This window comes from Peromyscus leucopus, chromosome 9 (assembly GCF_004664715.2).
Source record: "Peromyscus leucopus breed LL Stock chromosome 9, UCI_PerLeu_2.1, whole genome shotgun sequence".
Taxonomy (NCBI): Eukaryota; Metazoa; Chordata; class Mammalia; order Rodentia; family Cricetidae; genus Peromyscus; species Peromyscus leucopus.
Window position 1 is genome coordinate 3,456,436 of NC_051070.1, and position 20,500 is coordinate 3,476,935.

Consider the following 20,500-nt stretch of genomic DNA (forward strand, 5'->3'; position numbering starts at 1 on the left):
CATTTTTTTCTATTATTTTGTGTTTTTTGAGAGTTTGTTATGCAGCTCAGGCAGGTCGAGGTCATCTAGGCTGACTCAGAATCATGGCAACCTTCCTACCTCAGCCTCATGTGGGTTGGGAGTACTGCGCGTGTGTGTGCGTGTGTGTGTGTGTGTGTGTGTGTGTGTGTGTGTGTGTGTGTGTATGTGTGTGCGTGTGTGTGTGTGTGTGTGTGTGTATGTGTGTGCGTGTGTGTGTGTGTGTGTGTGTGTGTGTGTGTGTGTGTGTGTGTGTGTGTACACGTACCACGGCCCCCAGCTCCCCCTTGATTTTCACGCAAACAGCTGAGGCTCAGGGACCCTGCAGTGGGTCCACCACACAGCAGTCACCTGCTCAGAGAAACAGGGCTTCCGGCACACTTGTGTCGTACAGATCTTCAGAAAATCAACAGGACACGTGACTGACTGGTTTAGGTAAACACCAGCAGCCATCTAAAGGAAGCCCCAGGCTGGTGTGGAGCTACTGGGAGAGGAATGACCCCTGACACAACATGCCAGTGTTTATCTTTCATGTGCTCTCCTTCTTCCATCTGACCCAGGCAGCAGCCCTGAGTGAGAGCCTCCACCAGGCTCCAGATGAGCGTGAGATGCCAGTTACAGCCAGAGGAGCGGGCTCACCACCCTGAGCAGCGTGCGGCGTGGGCTCTGCCACACCATTTTCCACAAGATCCTCCACATTAGCTCCACACCAGTCCTGGAGTCAACTTCCTCGTGTGGAGAGGAGAAAGCCACACAGCTGGTGAGTAACGCCAAGTCAGGGCCCAGGGGCCTCCACAGCCCTCTTTCCCAGTTTTCTTAGATGTAACGATGAAATTTTATTATTTCCACTTGAAGAAGAAAAAAAAAACAACAACTTCTCAAACTTCCTACTGTGGCCCATTTAAATGTCAGAAATGGACATTCTTAATTACCATCTAGTCTTTTTATTTGTCAGATTCTGAGTAATTATTTTTAGGGAGAAAATAGCAAACAGCTGTTCGAAGCTACATCATCTCTGAGCCGCGTAACGGGCTTTGATCACTAGGGTAACTAAAACCGAAAGGCGAGCTCACAAGCAGTGCAGGCCCACGTTTAAATTTGGCTCTCTGCGTCTAAGGAACCAGGAGGGGAGGTTAACAGTATTTATCTGGAATGATTTATGAAAAAAAGAAAAACATTTTTTTTTTAACTCCATTAAAATAGCCTTTCAATTTAACCTCGGGAGGCTAGACCCAGACAGGCCCCATTCATCATCCTAAGTTAAATAACGCACAGAAATGCCCAGGCCCAGGAGAGTGGGCTTCAGTGCGAGCTCAGAAAGTTGGCTGAAGAGCCAAGAGCAACATGGAGAAGGAGAAAGCAACGTCTGGCTTGGTTTTAAGAGCCCAATGGACACGTGAAACTCCCTACACTTGTTCTCACCGAGGGCTGATGCTGAAGAGGCAGCGTGTGCTCTGGGCCGCGGCTTCAAATAGCCAATTAAATTTTATGTGGGTCTATCCTGCTCCTCCAGGAGAGCCGGAAACTCGGCCAAGCCCGGGGACCAGCTTTCCCAGCACAGGTGTACTTCATCTCTCCGAGGGGAGCAGGCGATGAACCGGCTGGCCAGGGCTTGTCCAACAGGACGCATTCCCTAAGACGGCCAAGAGAGAAAAAACGGGAACTCCACGAAATCCAAAAAGGACCAAGACCCATCTAGTGTTGAGCCTGGGCTCTTCTTGGCAAAACCCATAGGGTCACAGAGACAAGACACAGGGTGTTCCAAGAGGGCCAACAGAGGCCACGGATGGGAAGGTGGCTGTCAAGTCCTGCCTGCCACCGCCAAGCCCCTTCGCGGAGCCAGACAGCCCAGAAGAACAAGCCTCCACTGAGGACCTGGCCAGGTGACCCTCTGTGAGGGTCAGAGCAATGAAAAACCTGTTTCATCGCAAAGGTAATAGAACGAAAGCCCTGTTTAATCACGAAGGCCTGACTTTAGAATGTTCCTAATGAGAACTCCAAAATAGCTTGGGCAATTTTACTACCAACAAAAAAAGTAGAAAATTCGATGTAGTCTTTTCCATGATATCAAAGGAACGTGTAAAGGCTCCTCTCCAGCTTCCACAAACACGTTCCTTTTTTTTTTTTTTTTATCAGCAAGGTGTTACTAGGAAAAATATGTGATTTATTTCGGATTCCTATCTCCCATTGCCAAGGGGTTCAATGAGCTTCAGGGTAACCACCCCACACCCCTAAAGCTGCACTTCCGAGACTCCGGATACCCTGTAACTGCCATGCGCCTACCATGTCCTTCGCTGTAGCACTCACTAGGTGTACAGTAATGACTGCGTCTGATCAGACCTTGGACATCTTGTTTGCTTTACCACCACCCAGGGAGAGGTGGCACAGACCTCCATCTCAGAAGGGAGACAGGAAGATTTATGAGAGACTAATGTCTCAGAAACAAACAAAAAGAACCAATAACAACAACAATCCCCACAGTGTTAGCGTCTTGTTAGAGAATTCCAGAATACAATCACAAAAAGTTGATTTATCCACAAGGAGGTCAACACAGCATCCCAACTTCCAAAGGACAGAGAAAGGAGGTTTTCTATCTGGACCAAATGCCTCATTTTGCAGATAAGGAAACCGAGTCTGATTCCAGGGATGTAGAGACTCCTTGTCAGCGTCAGATGGGAGCCAGAGATTTCCAGGCTAATTAGAGGAAAGGCCAGACACTGTAAAGGAAGAACACTGCCCTCCGATGGAGCTTGGCCATTTTGGGATTTTGATAAATGAGTTAGGCGGGAAATGGGGACAATAACTAAACAGTCCAGACTGGGAATGTGGAAGATCTTGTGGGGGGATGACCAGCTGAAGTAGGGGCCTCCCGATAGATTAAGGAGCTAAAGAAGCAAGACGAGGCAGATCTCTGTAGTCAAGGCTACCCTGGCGTAAGCAGTGAGGTTCCAGGCTAGTCACAGCAGCACAGTGAAATACCGTCTCAAAAGGACTAGACAGGGTTAGACTAGCGTGAGCGGAAGGGTCCTGTGCACTGGAGGCCAGTGCCACCTGGCCTTGATGTGAACCCGAAAAGGCACCAATGGTGAATTCCCTCATCTTTATGCTGGGCTGGCGCCCAGTACTTCCCGGAACTGCTGCGAGAGTCCAAGGCAGGAAGCTACAGAGCTTCTTCGTGTGTAGATGAGAAAGCCGCACAGCTGGAGAGCAGTGTCCAGTCAGGACCCAGGGGCACGGGTCTGCTGCAGGCTGTGAGAGACAAAGCCTTGCCTATAAGTGCTCCCACACTACCGCCACATTTAACCAGGCAAACAAGTCTCCATGTTCCACGATCTGCTCCTGCAGAAGCTACAGTGAAGGCCAGTGGCTCAGAAGTGTTACGGAGGGAGGGGTTCCTGCCTCCAGTAGACCCTCAGGGCCAGGGCCCTGCCTTCTCCCAGGATCCCCAGGAGTCAAGATATTCACACTTAGTCTGGCAGGCAAAGGAGGCAAGCCACACAAACTTTGAGAGCTAGGATAGACAGCTTTAAGGAAATCAAGAAGACGCAAACTGAGGTCAGCCCAGTGGGGTTTCCGGCCCTGACCACTGGAGGGGCTGCATTCTGTCCACTGCCTCTACCACCGTACCTGCCAACCCCCAAAGCACGCAGCATCTTCTCACCACCTGCTGGATTTTCCTTAGTGCTACCAGGCCTGCTCAGAGGCAAGACCAGGCTCCTCTTTGGCTCTCCCCAGCTCTTCCTACAGTGTCCAGCGGAGGAGGAGTTAACACGGGGAGAAGTGGCCATCTGCCTCTCCAGCCATCCTCCCTGGTGGAGCAACGTCTGTTTCCCAGAAGGGTCAGGAGAACCAGACACATAAAACCTTCTCAGGACCTTCACAGGAGGCAGCCTGATGGGGGAGGGGAGCCCCACACCTCGAGCGATGAAGGCTTTCCAAGGCTTGGGACCCACTGTGCTTTATAAACTTGGTTAAAAAGAGAAAGCTGTGTTATCCAGCAGTGAGGCGTGGCTTATTTGCATGGTGTTTTCAACATCAAGATGATAGAACACCAGGCCAGAGCTTCCTATAAATGTTGGTTCTGAACTTTCCACTGTGTAGAGGAAGTACCTAAAAAGATGTCCAAGTTCAACACTAAAGAGGCTCACCCAGCTAGCCTCGAGTGGAAAAAAAAATGGTGTCTACTGCCCTGGCTTCCCAAAAGGCTCAATTCTTCATTAAAAATGTTCTAAAGGCAAGAAAAAAAAGATGAAAACCACCATGAAGAATATGGTTTGTTTCCTTGTGCAGGAGCTGGTCAGGGAGCTTGCATTTCAAATGAGTGCTTTGCCGGCATCCATATTTTTAACACAAAAGTAGTAAGAATAGGCCCAGGAGACTCGATCCCCAGGGAAAGACAGGGTTCACTGAAGACAGACCCCTTAGGAAGCTGCAGAAACTTCTGGCTTCTTGCCCTGCTCATTTGCAGGACAAATGCTTGTGTGCAATGAGAATATGTTCACTGGGATGCCCCATCTTCCCCTTATGGGAGAGGGGGACTCTTGTAGGGTCAGATGGCCTTGGTAGACACTTAGCAAAAAGCTTTGAAGCAAAGAGAGTAAAGCAATTATGCCGAGCTGGTCTGGTTTCTGCAATCCTGAAGCCACTGTCCGTCCTTCCTTCCTTCCTTCACATCCTTGGAACAAATGAACCACCATAAAGCCTTGATGGCGTCCAGCTGTGGGGTGGCCTGGACTCTAGCTATTCTTAAAGAGCACAAGGCAGAGATTTAGAATCTGCTCCAGCCAGGGACATGCTGATATCCATCTGCCTTTCTACAGCCAGTTTAAGGAAAACATCTGTTGCCCGTGGGCTGAGGAGGTACACGCGAACCCAAACAGAAAAAGGCAAATAAAATATGAGTGGAAGAGACATATTAAAACTACTACAATCTAATTGTAAAATAAATTCACTGTAGCATTCCATCGGCAAACACTTAATAACCACCAATCATCTATCTGCCCAGACACATGGGGGCGGGGGCTCAGGGGAGGGGCATGGAGATCAGAAAGCAGATCCCTACCCTGAGAAGCCAGCAGCCAGCGGCAAAGGCATATAAATGCCACAAATCCTATTAAACAACTCCCAATGTGCACCCAAACACTGTAGATTTTATGTGAACCATTTTTCTTTAATCATGAAACATGAAGTGCTGCTTACTATTGCCTCACTCCGAGGATTTGAAAGCAGGTACTCAGAAAGTTGCCCAAGAGAAACAAACACCTACCATAGGAGAAAGTGGAATTTTCACCCCAGGCGGTGTGGTTCCACCTTGACAAGGATACAAAGAGGTCTGCAAAGGGGGGGTTGGGTGTGGGGAACCAGTCACTGCCTAAGGCAGTGTCTAAACTAATAGGGCTATTAAGGGCACACAAGAGTTTCAGGAGACATGGAATGAAAAAGAAGGGTTAAACATGGAAAGAACAGCTCTATCAAAAATTATGAAGGTGAGTACTTGTGTGTATGCATGTGTGTGCATGTACAAGCATGTGTGTGAAGGCCAGAGAACGACCTCAGGGTATTCCTCTGGTGTCTTCTACCTTTATTTTGAGACAGGATCTCTCCCTGGCCAGGAACTGACCAAACAGGCTAGGGTGGATGGCCAGTGAGCCCAAGGGAGTCACTTGTCTCCAAGTCCTCCACTCTGAGATGACAAGTACGCACTGCCAAGACGGGTTTTTGTTTTTGCTTTTAAACATGGGTTCTGGAAATCCAAATCAGGTCTTGTGCTTATATTTGAACAGCTCAGCTGTTGCTCCAGCCCCCCTGAAAGAATTTTAAAAGACAAAAATAGAATTCTATTACTACAGAGTGTCTACACAGCTTCTACGCAGATGGTAGCTTGGTATGGAGTGGTGACCTTTGCTCTCTGTCAAGAACCACAGTGGAATACAGTACAGGGCTCCCTCAGTCTGTGCGCACACTTGATAGCTCCTCCACCGCAGCCTGCACAGGAACGCCATTTAACAGAGAGCGTTGCTGGAGCCTGGGCCCCTAACAGGACCAAAAAGAAAGAGAAATGAATACTTCACCAAACCAGTCTGGCAAGGCAGAGAGAACACTGGGGGAGGGAAAGGGGGCCCTGTGTTCCAGAAGGCAGAACTCTCAGCGGGTGGCAGGTGCTTTCCCAACGTATTCCACAATTCCAGAAATTAGCAGTGGCTTTGTTCACTGCAATATGAAGTCCTAGGCCAAGTCCTTGAAAGATGAATTCCTCAGCAAGAAAATTAAAAAGGTACAAAGGCCGTTTGCAATGTGTGATAAAATTGGTGGCTTTAAACACAGCCATTCTGAGCTTTATCTTTCCCTGAAACACTTAAATTCACACTCCCTGAACAATGTTCTGTGAAATAAATATAATTTACTGAATCATATCCCATAAATGATTAAATGATGGGTTACCACCGTTAATGCCGACTATTAAGTTTCAGACACTCTAGCCAAGAGAAATAATGAACGGATTGCCTCCACGTTAGAAACAGGTGTGTTCCAAAAGGCTCTCCGGGTTGGTTGTTCGGAGTCAAGACTGATTTTCCTCCCCTACAATCAACGATCAACACAGTGGCAGGTAGCCAAGAGAGAACACAAAAAAATGACGCATGAAGTGTGCTGAGGGGGCTCTGGCTGGTCAAGGTTAAGAAGTGCAGTCTCTGTTCTGGGGACCTCAACAGGTTACACCCCCATAATTGGCATGGCGCCTTAGTCTTTAGCACGAGGCTGGGGAGCATCTGGAGCAGCGCTCTCGCTCTCAACGAACAGCATGGGGCGCTAAGGGCCTCTGACTCCACCCGTTACCCTTTCCTGGGATGTGGGGAGGTGGGGGGTGGGGCAGCGCTCTTGTTTCCACAGCTGCCACATGGAAAGTCTGGGCCAAGAGTTTCTAATCTTTCCATACAGGAAGGCCATGAGCTCACTTGCTCCCAGTTTCCTCATGTCAGGATGATGTTACAGGGGCCCAACACACACGCACACCAGAGTGAGAACTGCCTGTGATAGCGACAGATTAAACCGCAACCCACTGAGAGCACCGCCCTCCCCTCCAACACCAATGTTAACACATACATATCTTTAGATATAGGTATACCACATAATGTACGTTAATCAGTTATACTTGATATATATATCTATATAGGCATGCTATATAGAATATATAAAACACACATACACATATGATGACATCTATTTGTGTCTGGGAACTCAGAGTAAAACTGTAGCTAAGCCATTCTACATGTAACTATATGTACAGGTGGTTCATGTACAGATCTGAAAAACAGATCCCTCAGAACCAGAACTGGAGTGAGGTGCCTGAGCACACAGGCCCTCTCCATACATCTCATGTCCCTGGGCCATCGCTGACCTTCCCAGTGCCTGCTGGGAGTGAGGAGTGAGGTGCCTGAGCACACAGACCTTCTCCATACATCTCATGTCCCTGGGCCATCGGTGACCTTCCCATGTTTAGATGCCCACACCCTTGGACAAACCCCTGGCTTACTGGAACTTCAAAGGTCTCCTGGGTGTCATCCAGCATCTGGATTTTGACAGTCATGAGTTTTCCTGAAGGTGTAGGCGGCGGTTTCTGTCCTCGTTCCAAGGTGCTGATCCCCGAATTCTCCGGGGCCCCCAGGCGTGAAGCTGGGGTGGGCTTCTGCTCTATTTCTCCCATGATGAAAGCAGCTTATATGATATCTGCAGGAAACGACAAGAGAGATGTATCAGAAGAAAGGACTCCTCTAAAACTACCCCGGGAACCTGCAGGATCTCCTCCTGCTTTGAGACTCTACACCAGGTAAAGGAGCCCTCCACGCGTTCCCCACACAGGAACCACAAACAGCAGCCGCCAGTGTACCTGCCTGAAACGGCACATTGAGGCATTCAAATCTTGATCCATAGTGTTCATTTGCATTTTCGCATACTGAATGTCTTATTCTTTTCTAGCTTTGTGGTCAGCTCTTAATTATTCATACTATAGACTCGGCTGTGTTCCACTCTATCATTCTGTGTCTCCAATCACCAGCTCTACTTCTCACACCTTTAAAGTTGGGTGGGAAAGACGCAAACAGGACCTGGGCTCTGTCATTAAAACCCACTAATTATCTTGCAGGGACTCGGTCACATACTAAGGAATGTGGTCATTCTGCAGATGAGAGGGCCACACACCGTGGCTTCCCAGTTGATAAGCTGAGAAAATAAACATACAGAGAGATCTACGAGACTGTGGCCAGGGCTTTGCTCTCCATTTCTGAAACTCATCTTGATGGCAAGAATGTCGCCATTTTCTTCTTTCTTGCCACCCAGCCCTCCAACTAGCCCTCCTTCCCAAGAAGCCAAAAGCCTTTGCCAATACTTGGGTACAGTACTGTACCTAAGTACAATCTTCTTTGTTCCCTAAGTAGTCCACCCTTCTCTCGGGGTACCCCGCCTCTGTCCCCTCCTCCCATACTGTCTCAGGCTCTCCCTGGCGGAACACCCTTCCTGCACCTGGAAAGTTCTTTAATTGCTTTAAACATCAGATCAAATGTCACTTCCTGGACACTGAGTACAGAGCTTGGGTACTGTTGTCCATTCTGTGCTCATGGTTTGAGCCAAAGTCACTCCATACGGCTAAGCCTGGTGACCTCCCCCAACAGCACAAGGAACACCTAAAGAGGCCTTGAATCTTGAGTGTTCTCTGTACCTCAGGACCTACTGAGGCTCAGTTTGGCACGAAGCTCGCGATGGCTGCTGAAGGACTGGTGGTCAGCAGGGCCCTATCTGGCTTCTCTGTGTCACCAGAGCACACAGGAAAGAAGTCAACTCAAGATACAACTGTCAACGGGGAGGGTCTCCTTGCGGGAAGAGGGGAAAACTGAACTCAGCTTGGCTACAAACCTTGGACAACACAAACAAAACAAAAAGCAAAACAAGAAACATGAAGCACAGATGGGAAAGACGTTCTAGGAAAGTGAACAGCACTTTGTGGGGGACCTAAGATGCTGTGGGACTGGGAAGAAGGCTGCTGGCAGAGCACTTGCCGGGCTCATCCCCAGCCCTGGGGAAGCAGAGACGGAGTGGCCTGGAGCTCACAGGCTAAGCACAAGCAGATGAATGAATCCATGTTAAGAGAGACCCTGTCCTGGGACCTCCATACATGTACAGAGGAGGAGCTACTGGAGGAGGGACGGAGGGAGGGAGGGAGGGAGGGGAAAGAGATGGCAAGATGGAAGGATAGTGTGAATCAAGAGTTAAAGATAAACTTAGCCAAAATTAGACTCCCGAGACCCTCAAATGCCTGGCTGAGAACACAGCCTTCACCCCATAGGCAGTACTGAGCCACAAGGGCAGTACTGAGCCACAGAAACACAACTTTAGGAAAAGGGGCCGGCAGATGACATATGATGTGGAATATAAGGGGAGGGCGGAGGGAGTCCATCTTTAAGTGACTGTGATGACTCACACACGAGGTGATACTTGAACAGAGATGGAGACGGAAAGATTGCCTGATGAGCCCGCTTCTGCAGACAAAGTAACCCGCGCTGCACGAGGCTGGCTACTGGGGAAGTGGGTGAGACTGGGATGATTGGGGAATGTGACGTCAGGGCAGGGGGAGGCGGGAGAACAGGGGTGGGCCTGTCCTAGGCTTTTAGGAAGGTGGGGATGGACGTAGGCTCTAGGCTTAGAGTCCATCTTACTGTATGTCTTAGTCAGGGTTTCCATTACTACAATGAAACACCATGACCAAAGAGCAAGTTGAGGAGGAAAGGGTTTATTAGGCTCACACTTCAGCAGTGCTGTTCATCACTGAAGAAGTCAGCACAGGAGATCAAACAGGGCAGGATCTCAGAGGCAGGAGCTGCTTCCTGGCTTGCTTCCCATGGCTTGCTCAGCCCATGTTCTTATAGAACCCAGGACCAGCAGCCCAGGGATGGCACTACCCACCATGAGCTGGGCCCTCCCCCATTGACCACTAAATGAGAAATTGCCCCACAGCTGGATCTCACGGAGGCATTTCGTCAGCTGAGGCTCCTTCCTCTGACGACTCTAGCTTGTGTCAAGTTGACACACAAAACCACCCAGAACACTGCACAAGTAAAAATCATGGGTGTGAATAAAGGGGGTGACTGTGGAACCCCAAAAGCAAAAGACTAACCGTGTCCCATAGTGAAGGGTCAAGGGGGGACAAGAAATCAGGAAGGAGGGAGAGAATACAGAGGCACTGAGTGACGGAGACGAAGCTGAGGTGCTTCTGACGACTCTGAAAGACACTACACTGGGCTCTGATCCTTGGAAACAGCCAGCGGGCTTGTAAACCTTATTCTAGAAGGTTCCCTGCCCAGCTCATTCAGCTCCCTCTCCTGTGGAAGCAAGTCCCCAAGAAGTTTCCCAGGAACTTCCTCATGGGCCTTTTTCCCTTCATGGTAAAACCTTCACAATCTCACAATATGCATAGAGTGGTCCAAAGACGCTAGGATAGAGTATGGGGCTCCACCCACAGTTCGCATCACTGACTCCAACTACTGGGACCTGCGTCCCACACCCATCAGAAAGGGACACGAGCACATTTTAGGAAGCACCTCGCCTTTTGCTTCTCCCACCCCCATCATCCCACACTGAGACGTGAGAGGCCACTATTCACTTCTATACGGCCCTGAAAGTCTGGGTCCCATGAGAGGGAACAGTTACAGACCAGCCTTAGGAGGACTGGCCCTCTCCTTCCTACACACCCACTGAAGACTCTACTCAGTTACCTGATGTCTTTCTAATCTCTGGCACAAATCAACATTCACCAAGCTCCTGCTTGAATCTGCTTGGTTATGTGGTCTAGGGAGAGACAAGACTGGACTGCCAACCTACAATTCTGAGCATGGTATCTCCTGTGGAGTGGAAGACAGGACACCCAGGGGTGCGCAATGAGTCAGGTGTGGGTGCTGCTGTATTCATTATGAAGTCAACAGGGCTCAAGATCCTCTCCATAAACCATGCAAAATTACTTCCATGGATGTGTTGTTATTTGATATCTTGTGGTTAAAAATAATATAACCTTCAGGGTAGACCACACTTGCAGTCAAGTGCATCTTCCCCATTCCCAGCCTCGTGTGTGTGTGTGTGTGTGTGTGTGTGTGTGTGTGTGTGTGTTACTGTGTGCTGAGCCCCAAGCCAGGCAGCTGATACCAGGTAGGAAGGGAGGAACCTATTCTCCCACATCACTCCTCCACCCACCCAAGGTGCAGGAGTTGGAGCTTTACCCTCCCAGCTCTCCATCCCCACAGCCCTGCCTACAAACACAAGTCTTTTGTCCTTATCTCCTGAGATGAATGTCTTCATTCCCAAGATCCTCGGGTGTATGTGCACACTTCTAGCACCTTGGTTTCTAAATCTCCACCCGAGCATGATTTACAGACCTGGTATCTAAACTTCCTTTCTCCATAGCCCTCAGATGACCCCATTCTTGTACTACTTCTGAGTATTGTCATTTCCCAAAGGATGTCACACTTGCTTTCTGTTTACATGCTAGAACGTGGTCGGCTGCTGAACATAGAAAGCTCTGTTGAATTCACATGTAAACTCAGTCACAGGCTTCAAGTGACACATCCTAAGTAAGCCCAGACAACATCACAGGGATGCTTCAAATGCCTGACATCCCAACTGAGAAGCAGCCCACAATCCTGCAGTGCTGTCTTCCGGGAAACAAGCCTAACCAACCCTGTGCATACATTAACTTGGGCTCTGTTAGCCTCTACTGACTTCCCCAGCCGCCTGGATGCCCTGAGGGACAGTCAAGGAGAGGACAAGATATCAGTCCTGTGGCATTCCACACCTAAAAGTTCAGAGCTTACAAAGCTACTTTGCTCCTCACATGTCCTTGGAATGTCACTTTAACTGAGTAAAGGAACAAAAACTTTATCTGGCAGAGACACCAACAAGAGCTGCCGTGCCACAATGTCCCTGCTTCAAGAGTTCCTCTTGGAACTTCCCCAAAAGCAATAAGGTGCACAACATAAAACGCACACTCCTTCCCTGAGATGCAAAGACATCTGGACTCCCAAGGGGTGGCCAGACTTCAGTGAAGGTCACCCAGAGATGAAATGCCTGACAAGTTCTGTCCCAGCTGCAGATCTCAGACCAATATAAAGCCTGGTTCTCCAGAACAGAATCCCCTGGCTACAAACCAGCAGTGGTGTTCTCAGAACGACAGAGGCAGCTGTGCAGAACGGCTTCCCTGGGCACAGGCAGGACCAAGTGAGGAACCCCACGAGCAAGCCACATGGAGAGGGAAGAGGGGGAGGCAGAGACCACAGCATAGACACAGCCAGGCTTCACCTAAGTTTCTGTCACACACCCCAGGAGCTCTAAGAACCCCTCCTAGCAGGGGCAGATCCCTGTCAGCCTCCTGTGTGTGAGATTCCTACAGAGAGCTACCTAATAAACAACAAACAAACAAAAAGCACAAAATGAAAAACACAGCCTCCTCTACTAATGAAGGTGGGTCCCGATAAGATGCAAGCAGGCAAGCAAGCAGTGGACCGGGCACACCAGAAACTCCAGCTCTCGAAGCCCACGTGTGAAGCCAGCCTGGGCTACACAGCATGGCAGTGTCTCAAAATGACAAAAACAAAAAAGAAAGCAGTCATAACAAATGTCAAGAGATCACCGATGACAGAGATGTCATTTACAACAGATTAAACTCTTGCCAGGAAGTGGGCACGGTGGCACACAAGTGTAATCCCAACAACACCAGGGGCAGAGGCAGGAGGGTCTGCAGCTCCACCTGCCGAATTGCCCAAACATACCATCGTAAGTTCACGAGACTTGATAAAATGAATGAGATCATATACACAAAAGCATATGGGGGCCTAGAAGAAACCAAGGACACCAGCAGGAAATCAGCACAGAGGCACACAAGGGTGATGAAAATTCTTAATCCAAAATCTGAAACATTCCCAAATCCAAAACTTCTTTAGTGTCTCTCTAGGTAACTCGGGCTGCCCTGGAACTTGCTATGTAGAGCAGCTGGCCTCAAAAGTCACAGAGATCTGCCTGCCTCTGTCTCCTAGCGCTGGGATTAAAGGTGAGCACCACCATGCCTGGCCCAAATCCGAAACTTCCTAAGCACCAATATCGTGTCCCAAATGGAAAAGTCCTAGTCTGACCCCATGTGAGACTGGAAACACTCAAAATTTACATTTGGGCTACCTGCATAAGATGGAAAGATAAACAACCTTGTTTGGACCATAAGATCTCATCCCAAAATATTCCAATATCTAAAAGAATCCAAAACCTAACCCACTTGAGGTCTTGGAGATTTGAAAGCGTCTCCAGGCAGTATCACAAAAATGTGGGCCAGATGGAAAGCAATCAAAGGAGCTGTGCTCTGGTGAAGTCCTGGGCACTTCAAGGAGAGTGGTTCAGAGAAGGAGAGGGGCTGAAAACGGGGGAAAACAAGATAGAGAAGACATGAGACATGATCCGCATGCCTCCGCAGACTCAGAAAAGGGGAACACGTTGTTTAGGGCATGATTTAGGAAAACATTCCAGAAAGATAAGCTGGGAATGGGGAGACAAAGGTGGCACCTGCCACCAAGCCTCGCAACCCAAGTTCAGTACCTGGGACCCCCAGATTGATGGAAAAACTGACCACCACAAGGCACGCCACAGCATGTGTGCACCTACATTCAAACGTACAAATGAGTAAATACAACAGGAAAAATGTAAACTTCTTTAAACGCACATCACGTTCCAACAGTAAGTAAAGAACCACTGCCAAGACACTTCACCGGTCTTGGAAAATGAAAAAGTATTTAGGCACCTGAGCAGAAAGTTCAATTAAAATAGAGAACAGAGGTGCGACAGAGGTGCGATTTCTCCATGACCATATCCAAAGACTAAGCTCCAGAAACAACCCCAGACATTTGAAGAATCAAAATTTTAAGCCAGGGCAAAGATTCACTCAAATACAAGCAGCCTAATGTGCTCAACGGGTGAGAATTCTGAGAAATGTGTCTCGCACCCTTTTAAAAGAAACTACTAGAAGATAAACTTCAGGAAAACAAGAAGTAGCCAAACAATGAAAAGCAGCTCATTCAAAAGTCACTTGCACTGTGAAGGTTGTAAAGACACTTCTAAAAACACAAAAAATACAACAAAACCCAGCAGGCTTTAAATAAACCCAAATGGCTTACACTTTCACAGCACTGTTCATCATGGAAGAAAATCAGGACAGGAACCTGGAGGCAGGAGCTGACGCAGAGGCCATGGAGGGGTGCTGCTGACTGGCTTGCTCCTCATGGCTTGCTCAGCCTGCTTTCTTATAGAACCCAGGACCAGCAGCCCAGAGTGGCACCACCCACCATGGTCTGGGCTCTCCCCCGTTGATCTCTAATTAAGAAAATGCCTTACAGCTGGATACGTGTGGCGGCATTTCCTCAACTGAGGTTGCCGCCTTTCAGATAACTCTAGTTAGTGTCAAGAGCACAGAGACTCGCCAACACACTGGTGAAGGCTAACACCAGGACTGGAAACTCATTCTTTACTGCACACTTTTTCAGACATTTTAAATTCTGTGAGACAGAGTGATCTGGGGAGATGGCTCAGTGAACAAGGATGCCTACTAGATAAGCTCAAGAACCTGAGTCTAGATCCCTAGAGCCCACAGAAAGACCAGGCACAGCCCTGGGTGGGGCACAAGAGCCAAGCAGACAAAACAGCCGGCCCCGGGATCAGCCAGAGGCCCTGCCTCAAAAAAATATGACACAGAGAAAGACACCAGAGTCACCCGCTAGCCTTCATATGAGGCCCACATGTACACACACACACATACACATGCATACACACGCAAGCGCGGCCAGGCCAGTGAGATGCTTCATCGGGGAAAGGTGCTTTGTCCACAGTCCTGACAAACTGTATCATCTTAGGGACCCACTTGAGAGGAGAAAGCCAAGTCCTGAAAGCTGTCCTCTGACCACACACACACACACACACACACACACACACACATTAATAAATGCAATAAAAAAAAACCTCATTTTTGCAAAATTATACCCTATATTACCTACTAGGATATAAGTAAATAATTTTTCCTTTCCTAGTCCTGCTGAGGATTCCAGCCCTATCTAGACATAAATTAATAAAATAAAATCAGTGAGAAGGGATACCTATAAATCAAAATGGGTGACAAGGAATTATTTGCACACAATAGTATTCCCCTTCCAGTTTTAAATGTAAGCGATTTACAAGTTCCAGCTTAGGAAAAACACATCCCAAGTTGTTATTCACAGGAGAAACCCCAGAGGAAGATGGGCAGGATCGGAGAGGCTGCCACCTGGAGCTCCTGGAACATTTCTCGGATGCCACACAAGGAGGTCGAAGGAGTGTGCCTGTGCCACACTGTGGGACAAAAGTCAAGTGTGTCGGACACCTGGGAGCGCGAAGTGAGAAGGGTGTGCGACTGTCTCCAACAGCTCCGCTCATCCGCTCTGCCTGTGGGAGCTGGGAACTACCAGGACAAAGACACCCTGTGTTCCTGGTCCCTTTGCCAGGCCCCAGGAGGAGGGGAGGGTGGAGACAAACCAGACCTCTGCCTGCCAGGAGCAGCACCTCCGGAGACCACACAGCTCAGCCTGGCGTCTCCCGGGCACTTTGATAAGGAGTTCTGAGAGAGCTCAGCAGCAGCGATTCTGGCAGACGGGTTGACTTATTTGAGCAAGAGAAACTGTATACCACCCAGGTGGCTCAGAAGGGAGGCGGCTCGGATCCGCCGATTGTCCAGGAACGGGGCCATCTCTGAGTGGCTGGTCTACCCCAGCAGCCCGGAGGGGTAAGATGAACTAAGAAAAGGCAACTGTAATCAGCACCTCCATCTTCCTCACCTACCAAGTAAACACTGAGAACATGTAACGTGCTATATTGATTTAAACCAGGCATGGGGGTGCATGCCTGTAACTCCACACTCTGGAGAAGCAGGAGCATCAGAAGTTCAAGGTCATCCCCAGCTACATGACTGTGCAGCACATGAGACTGTCTCAGAGAAAATATTCATTTTAATTAAATCTAAATTAAATACCCCCCCCCCAAATTTCTAGGGAACACTTACTTCTAAGGAAACTGAATAAAAGGAACATCTCTATTTTTAGCAGTTTTTACATGTTATTTAAGAAATCCAATTTGAGGCTGGGCGGTGGTGGCGCACGCCTTTAATCCCAGCACTCAGGAGGCAGAGCCAGACGAATCTGAGTTTGATGCCAGCCTGGACTACAGAGCAAGATCCAGGAAAGGCGCAAAACTACACAGAGGAACCCTGTCATGAAAAACCAAAAAAAAGAAAGGAAAGAAAGAAGAAAGGAAAGAAAGGAAAGGAAGGAAGGAAGGAAGGAAGGAAGGAAGGAAGGAAGGAAGGAAGGAAGGAAGGAAGGAAGGAAGAAAGAAAGAAAGAAAGAAAGAAAGAAAGAAAGAAAGAAAGAAAGAAAGAAAGAAAGAAAGAAAGAAAGAAAGAAAAAAGAAATCCAATTTGAGGTCTCCAGCATCCCTACCCTAGGGAAGAAAAAAAAATTCAAATGTCCAGTTGTAACCATGTCCTTAACTAAAAACCCGAGTCTGCCCAACGCCAAGGAAAATGTCCAGATACCCAGCTTTGCAGCTCACTACTCTTCAGTCACTGTTCCCCGTGAACTAATTAATGCTCAGCCCACAGGGCCCTGCTGACATGAGCCTGCAAGTTCTCACCTCCTTCCAGCAAGGCTTTCCGCACCCCCTCACCTCCCCGGCTCCAGCAGGCCTCTTCCCGAGGACTCCCTCACTCTCCTCTCCCTGGAGTTAGATGTGCATTATTAACTCACAGCCACATACTGCCTGGGCTTTTCTCCTCTTCCCGCCTTGTCAGCAAGAGTCCAGGTGCCAGGGGGGCAGAGAGGGCTCCATGTCCCTGCAATGTGACAGCATGTCTCTTTCTTCAGTGGACTCGACGTCTGTAGGGCAGGGGTTCTGGGGCACATGCACTCTGCATCCTCTCCTCACCTGCCATCTCTGTAGAGCCACTGAGTCACAGACAGCAGTACCGCCCGAGAACTAGTAAGACACACGGGTTCTCCATCTCAGCCAGGCCCCCCAGATCTGTGTCTTGATAAGACTTTGAGTGCTCCAATGGAGGTTCTAGCCTGGGAATCACTGTTCATTTTTGTTCTTTTGAGACAGGATCCAACAGTCCCCACACTGGCTTTGAACTCATTACACAACTGACAATGGCCTTGAACTCCTGACCTTCCAGCCTCTGTCTCCCAAATGCTCCATGTGCTGGGATGACAGGTATGTGCCACCTCACCAGCCTGGTGACAGCACAGCTCTGGTGCTCAGAGGTCCCAGGAGGGTCAGTGTAGACGAGATGTGTAAGCCCAGCATCCTTGACCAATTGACACACACTCACCACTTCACCACGAGATCACTCCCTGCCAGGGGAACTCCCACACACACTGAATAACTGTCTGTTTCCGACAGATCACGGCAAGAAAAGAGGCCAACCCATGCCAATCAATTTTCAATTTACACTCTAACCTTCTCTCGACCAAGATGCTACCTTTGTTTACGCTCCCACCGATGTGAGGGAGCACACTTCCTGCATTCCAAGGATGTGCATTGACAAAATGGAACTGGGAACTGAAAGCTCTTCTGTCCCTCAGGAGATCAGGAAACCAGGGCAGAAAAAAACAAAACAAAAAAACAAAGCAGTAATTCAAATTTTGGAGATGGCCAGTTGCAGATTCTAATCACCCACATTCCCTCAGCTCTATTTCACCTCCAGGTACAAAGGCCCCGTCTTAATCTGCTTCCTACTGAAATGACAGAACACCACGACCAAAAGCAACCTGGGGAAGAAAGAGGTCATCTCTTCTCACAGCTTACAGTCCATCCATCATGAAGAAAAGTTAGGACAGGAGTTTGAGGCAGGAACTGTTGTGGAGACCATGGAGAGATGTTGCTTACCGGCTTGCTCCCCAAGACATACTCAGCCTGTTTTCTTATATGCCCCAGGATCACCTGCCCAGGGTTAACACCCGTAGCGGAGCCCTCCCCCATCAATCATTAATCAAGACCACATCCCCAAAGACTTGTCTACAGGCCAGTCTGATGGCGGTTCCTCTGCCCAGATGACTCCAGCTTGTCAAGTTGGCAAAAGGCAAACCAGGACAGCCAATGTGAGGATCATGTCAGGTGCAAGCGGACTCCTGTGAGGAGCCGCAGCTGCCAGCCCCTCTCGGTGTCCCAAGAATGATGTCTCGGCAGTAAAATCCAGGCACATTTCTTTTTTTTTTTTTTTTTTTTAATTTTTTATTTTAAGTAAATTTATTTTACAACATCATTTAGTTCAACATAATAGCCACAGATTCCCCTGTTCTCCTACTCTCGCCCCCCTCCCCCTCCCCCATCCCACCCCCCATTCCCACCTCCTCCAGATCAAGGTCTCCCCTGAGGACCAGGATCGACCTGGTAGACTCAGTCCAGCCAGGACCAGTCCCCCCTCCCAGACCGAGCCAAGTGTCCCTGCATATGTCCAGGATTCAAACAGCCAACTCATGCAACAAGCCAGGACCCGGCACCAACACACGGCTGCCTCCCAAACAGATCAAGCCAAATGACTGTCTCACCCGTTCAGGGGGCCTGATGCAGTTGGGGGCCCCTCAGCCTTTGGTTCATAGATCCTGTGCTTCCATTCGTTTGGCTATTTGTCCCTGTGCTTTATCCAACCCTGGCTTCAACAATTCTCGCTCATATAAACCCTCTTCTTTCTCACTAATTAGACTCCCAGTGCTCCACCAGGGCCCAGCCATGGATGTCTGCATCCAGATTCCTCAGACCTTCCTTGGATGGGGTTTATGGCACAACTAACAGGGTGTCTGGCCATCCCATCACCGGGGTAGGTCAGTTCCTGCCGTCTCTCGTCCATTGCCAGCAGTCTTTTCCGGCGGTATCTTTGTGGATCTCCGTGGGCCTCCCTAGCTCTCTGCTTCCTCCCCTTCTCATGTGGTCTTCATTTACCATGGTCTCCTATTCGTTGTTCTCCCTCTCTTTTCTTGATCCAGCTAGGATCTCCCACTCTCTTTCCCTCGACCGTCGCTCTTCATTGTTCCCACTCATGACCAGGCTGTTCATGTAGATCTCATCCATTTCTCCATGTCTTTTTTGGGGTCCCGTTTTCCAGGTAGCCTCACTGGTGATGTGAGTAGCAGTTCAGTCATCCTTGTTCCACATCTAGTATCTTCCTAAGAGTGGGTACATACCATATTTGTCTTTCTGAGTCTGGGTCACCTCACTCAGGATGATTTTTTCTAGATCCATCCATTTGTCTGCAAACCGTATGATGTCATTGTTTTTCTCTGCTGAGTAGTATTCCATTGTGTATATGTGCCACAATTTCTTTATCCATTCTTCAGTTGAAGGGCATCTAGGTTGTTTCCAGGTTTTGGCTATTACAAACAATGCTGATATGAACATAGCTGAGCAAGTCAGGCACATTTCTTAAGCCGAGCCAAACTCACACTCTTTAATCACAGGCATTCACCAAAAGGTTCTCTTCTGGAATGACATAGGACAGCCTCTCCAAATGTGTGGTGAGTGCCCAACCCCTGGCTGCCTGGCCACAGTGAAGGCAAAGCCTGCTACCCGATTTACTCACTCAACATCTATACAAACAGGTATCTGATGTCTAAGGCATATCGCCTAGGGTCACAAGGATAGAGCTCATCACCACCCGTAGGCATTGGCAGGACTACAGCAAATGCGCTTGTGCTTGGGAAACAGTGATTTGTTTCCCATCACACCAGACAGCTCTGCCCTTAGGAAATGAAGGTGGAAGAGAGAGGGACACCAGATGAGAAAGAGCAGGTGCTCCGAGCCGACTGTGAAGCCTGCACGCTTACTTCAGACACGGTGCTGTCCTGAATTCTCACGTCTCCCACAGGCTGAAGAACTGGCACCTGAGTTGGACCCTGAAAACAGGGGAACAGGTTGGATATGGAGGTGCACACCCGTAATTCTAGAGCCTGAGAGGTGGTCACAGGAACACTGTGAATTGAAGGCCACCAATTGGGGAGATACTATATTGGAAAGGGGGAAACATGTGTTTTTTTAAATATCAGTGGTGGCAGGTGGCCCGAGTGGATCATACACACATTTTTGTGTTCGACAGTCTTCATTAAGCATCCACTGCAGAGCAGGAGCGGGCCAGGTGCTAAGTCCAGGTGAGCAGAGGCAAGAAAATAAAAAGGGGAGAATGAGAGACGAGTGGAATTGAGGACAAAGACTAGGAAAAGTCCTTTCGCTCTGGACACTACGTGTTCCCACGCAGTGGTTGACAGACGGAGGCAGCAGACAGTCACGTGGACACCAAGTGCCTCAGCCTGTAATTAATAAAGAGACTCTTTTCACAGCAGTTGTTTAGAAAGACTGGACAGGAGCATTTTCCCATACACCTTTTCTC

The 20,500-nt window shown here is 48.9% G+C and overlaps 1 protein-coding gene across 3 annotated transcripts in view; it reads right to left on the bottom strand.

The window, feature by feature from the left end:
• The window catches only part of Farp1 (FERM, ARH/RhoGEF and pleckstrin domain protein 1), a 276,756-nt gene that overhangs the window by 200,312 nt on the left and 55,944 nt on the right, over window positions 1-20,500 (bottom strand). For all 3 annotated transcript variants that reach the window (XM_028868230.2, XM_028868231.2, XM_028868229.2), the window contains exon 2: window positions 7,550-7,743. In XM_028868230.2, the coding sequence (XP_028724063.1) occupies window positions 7,550-7,720 (171 nt within the window). In that variant the 5' untranslated portion in view covers window positions 7,721-7,743. The remainder of the gene's footprint in view (window positions 1-7,549; window positions 7,744-20,500) is intronic.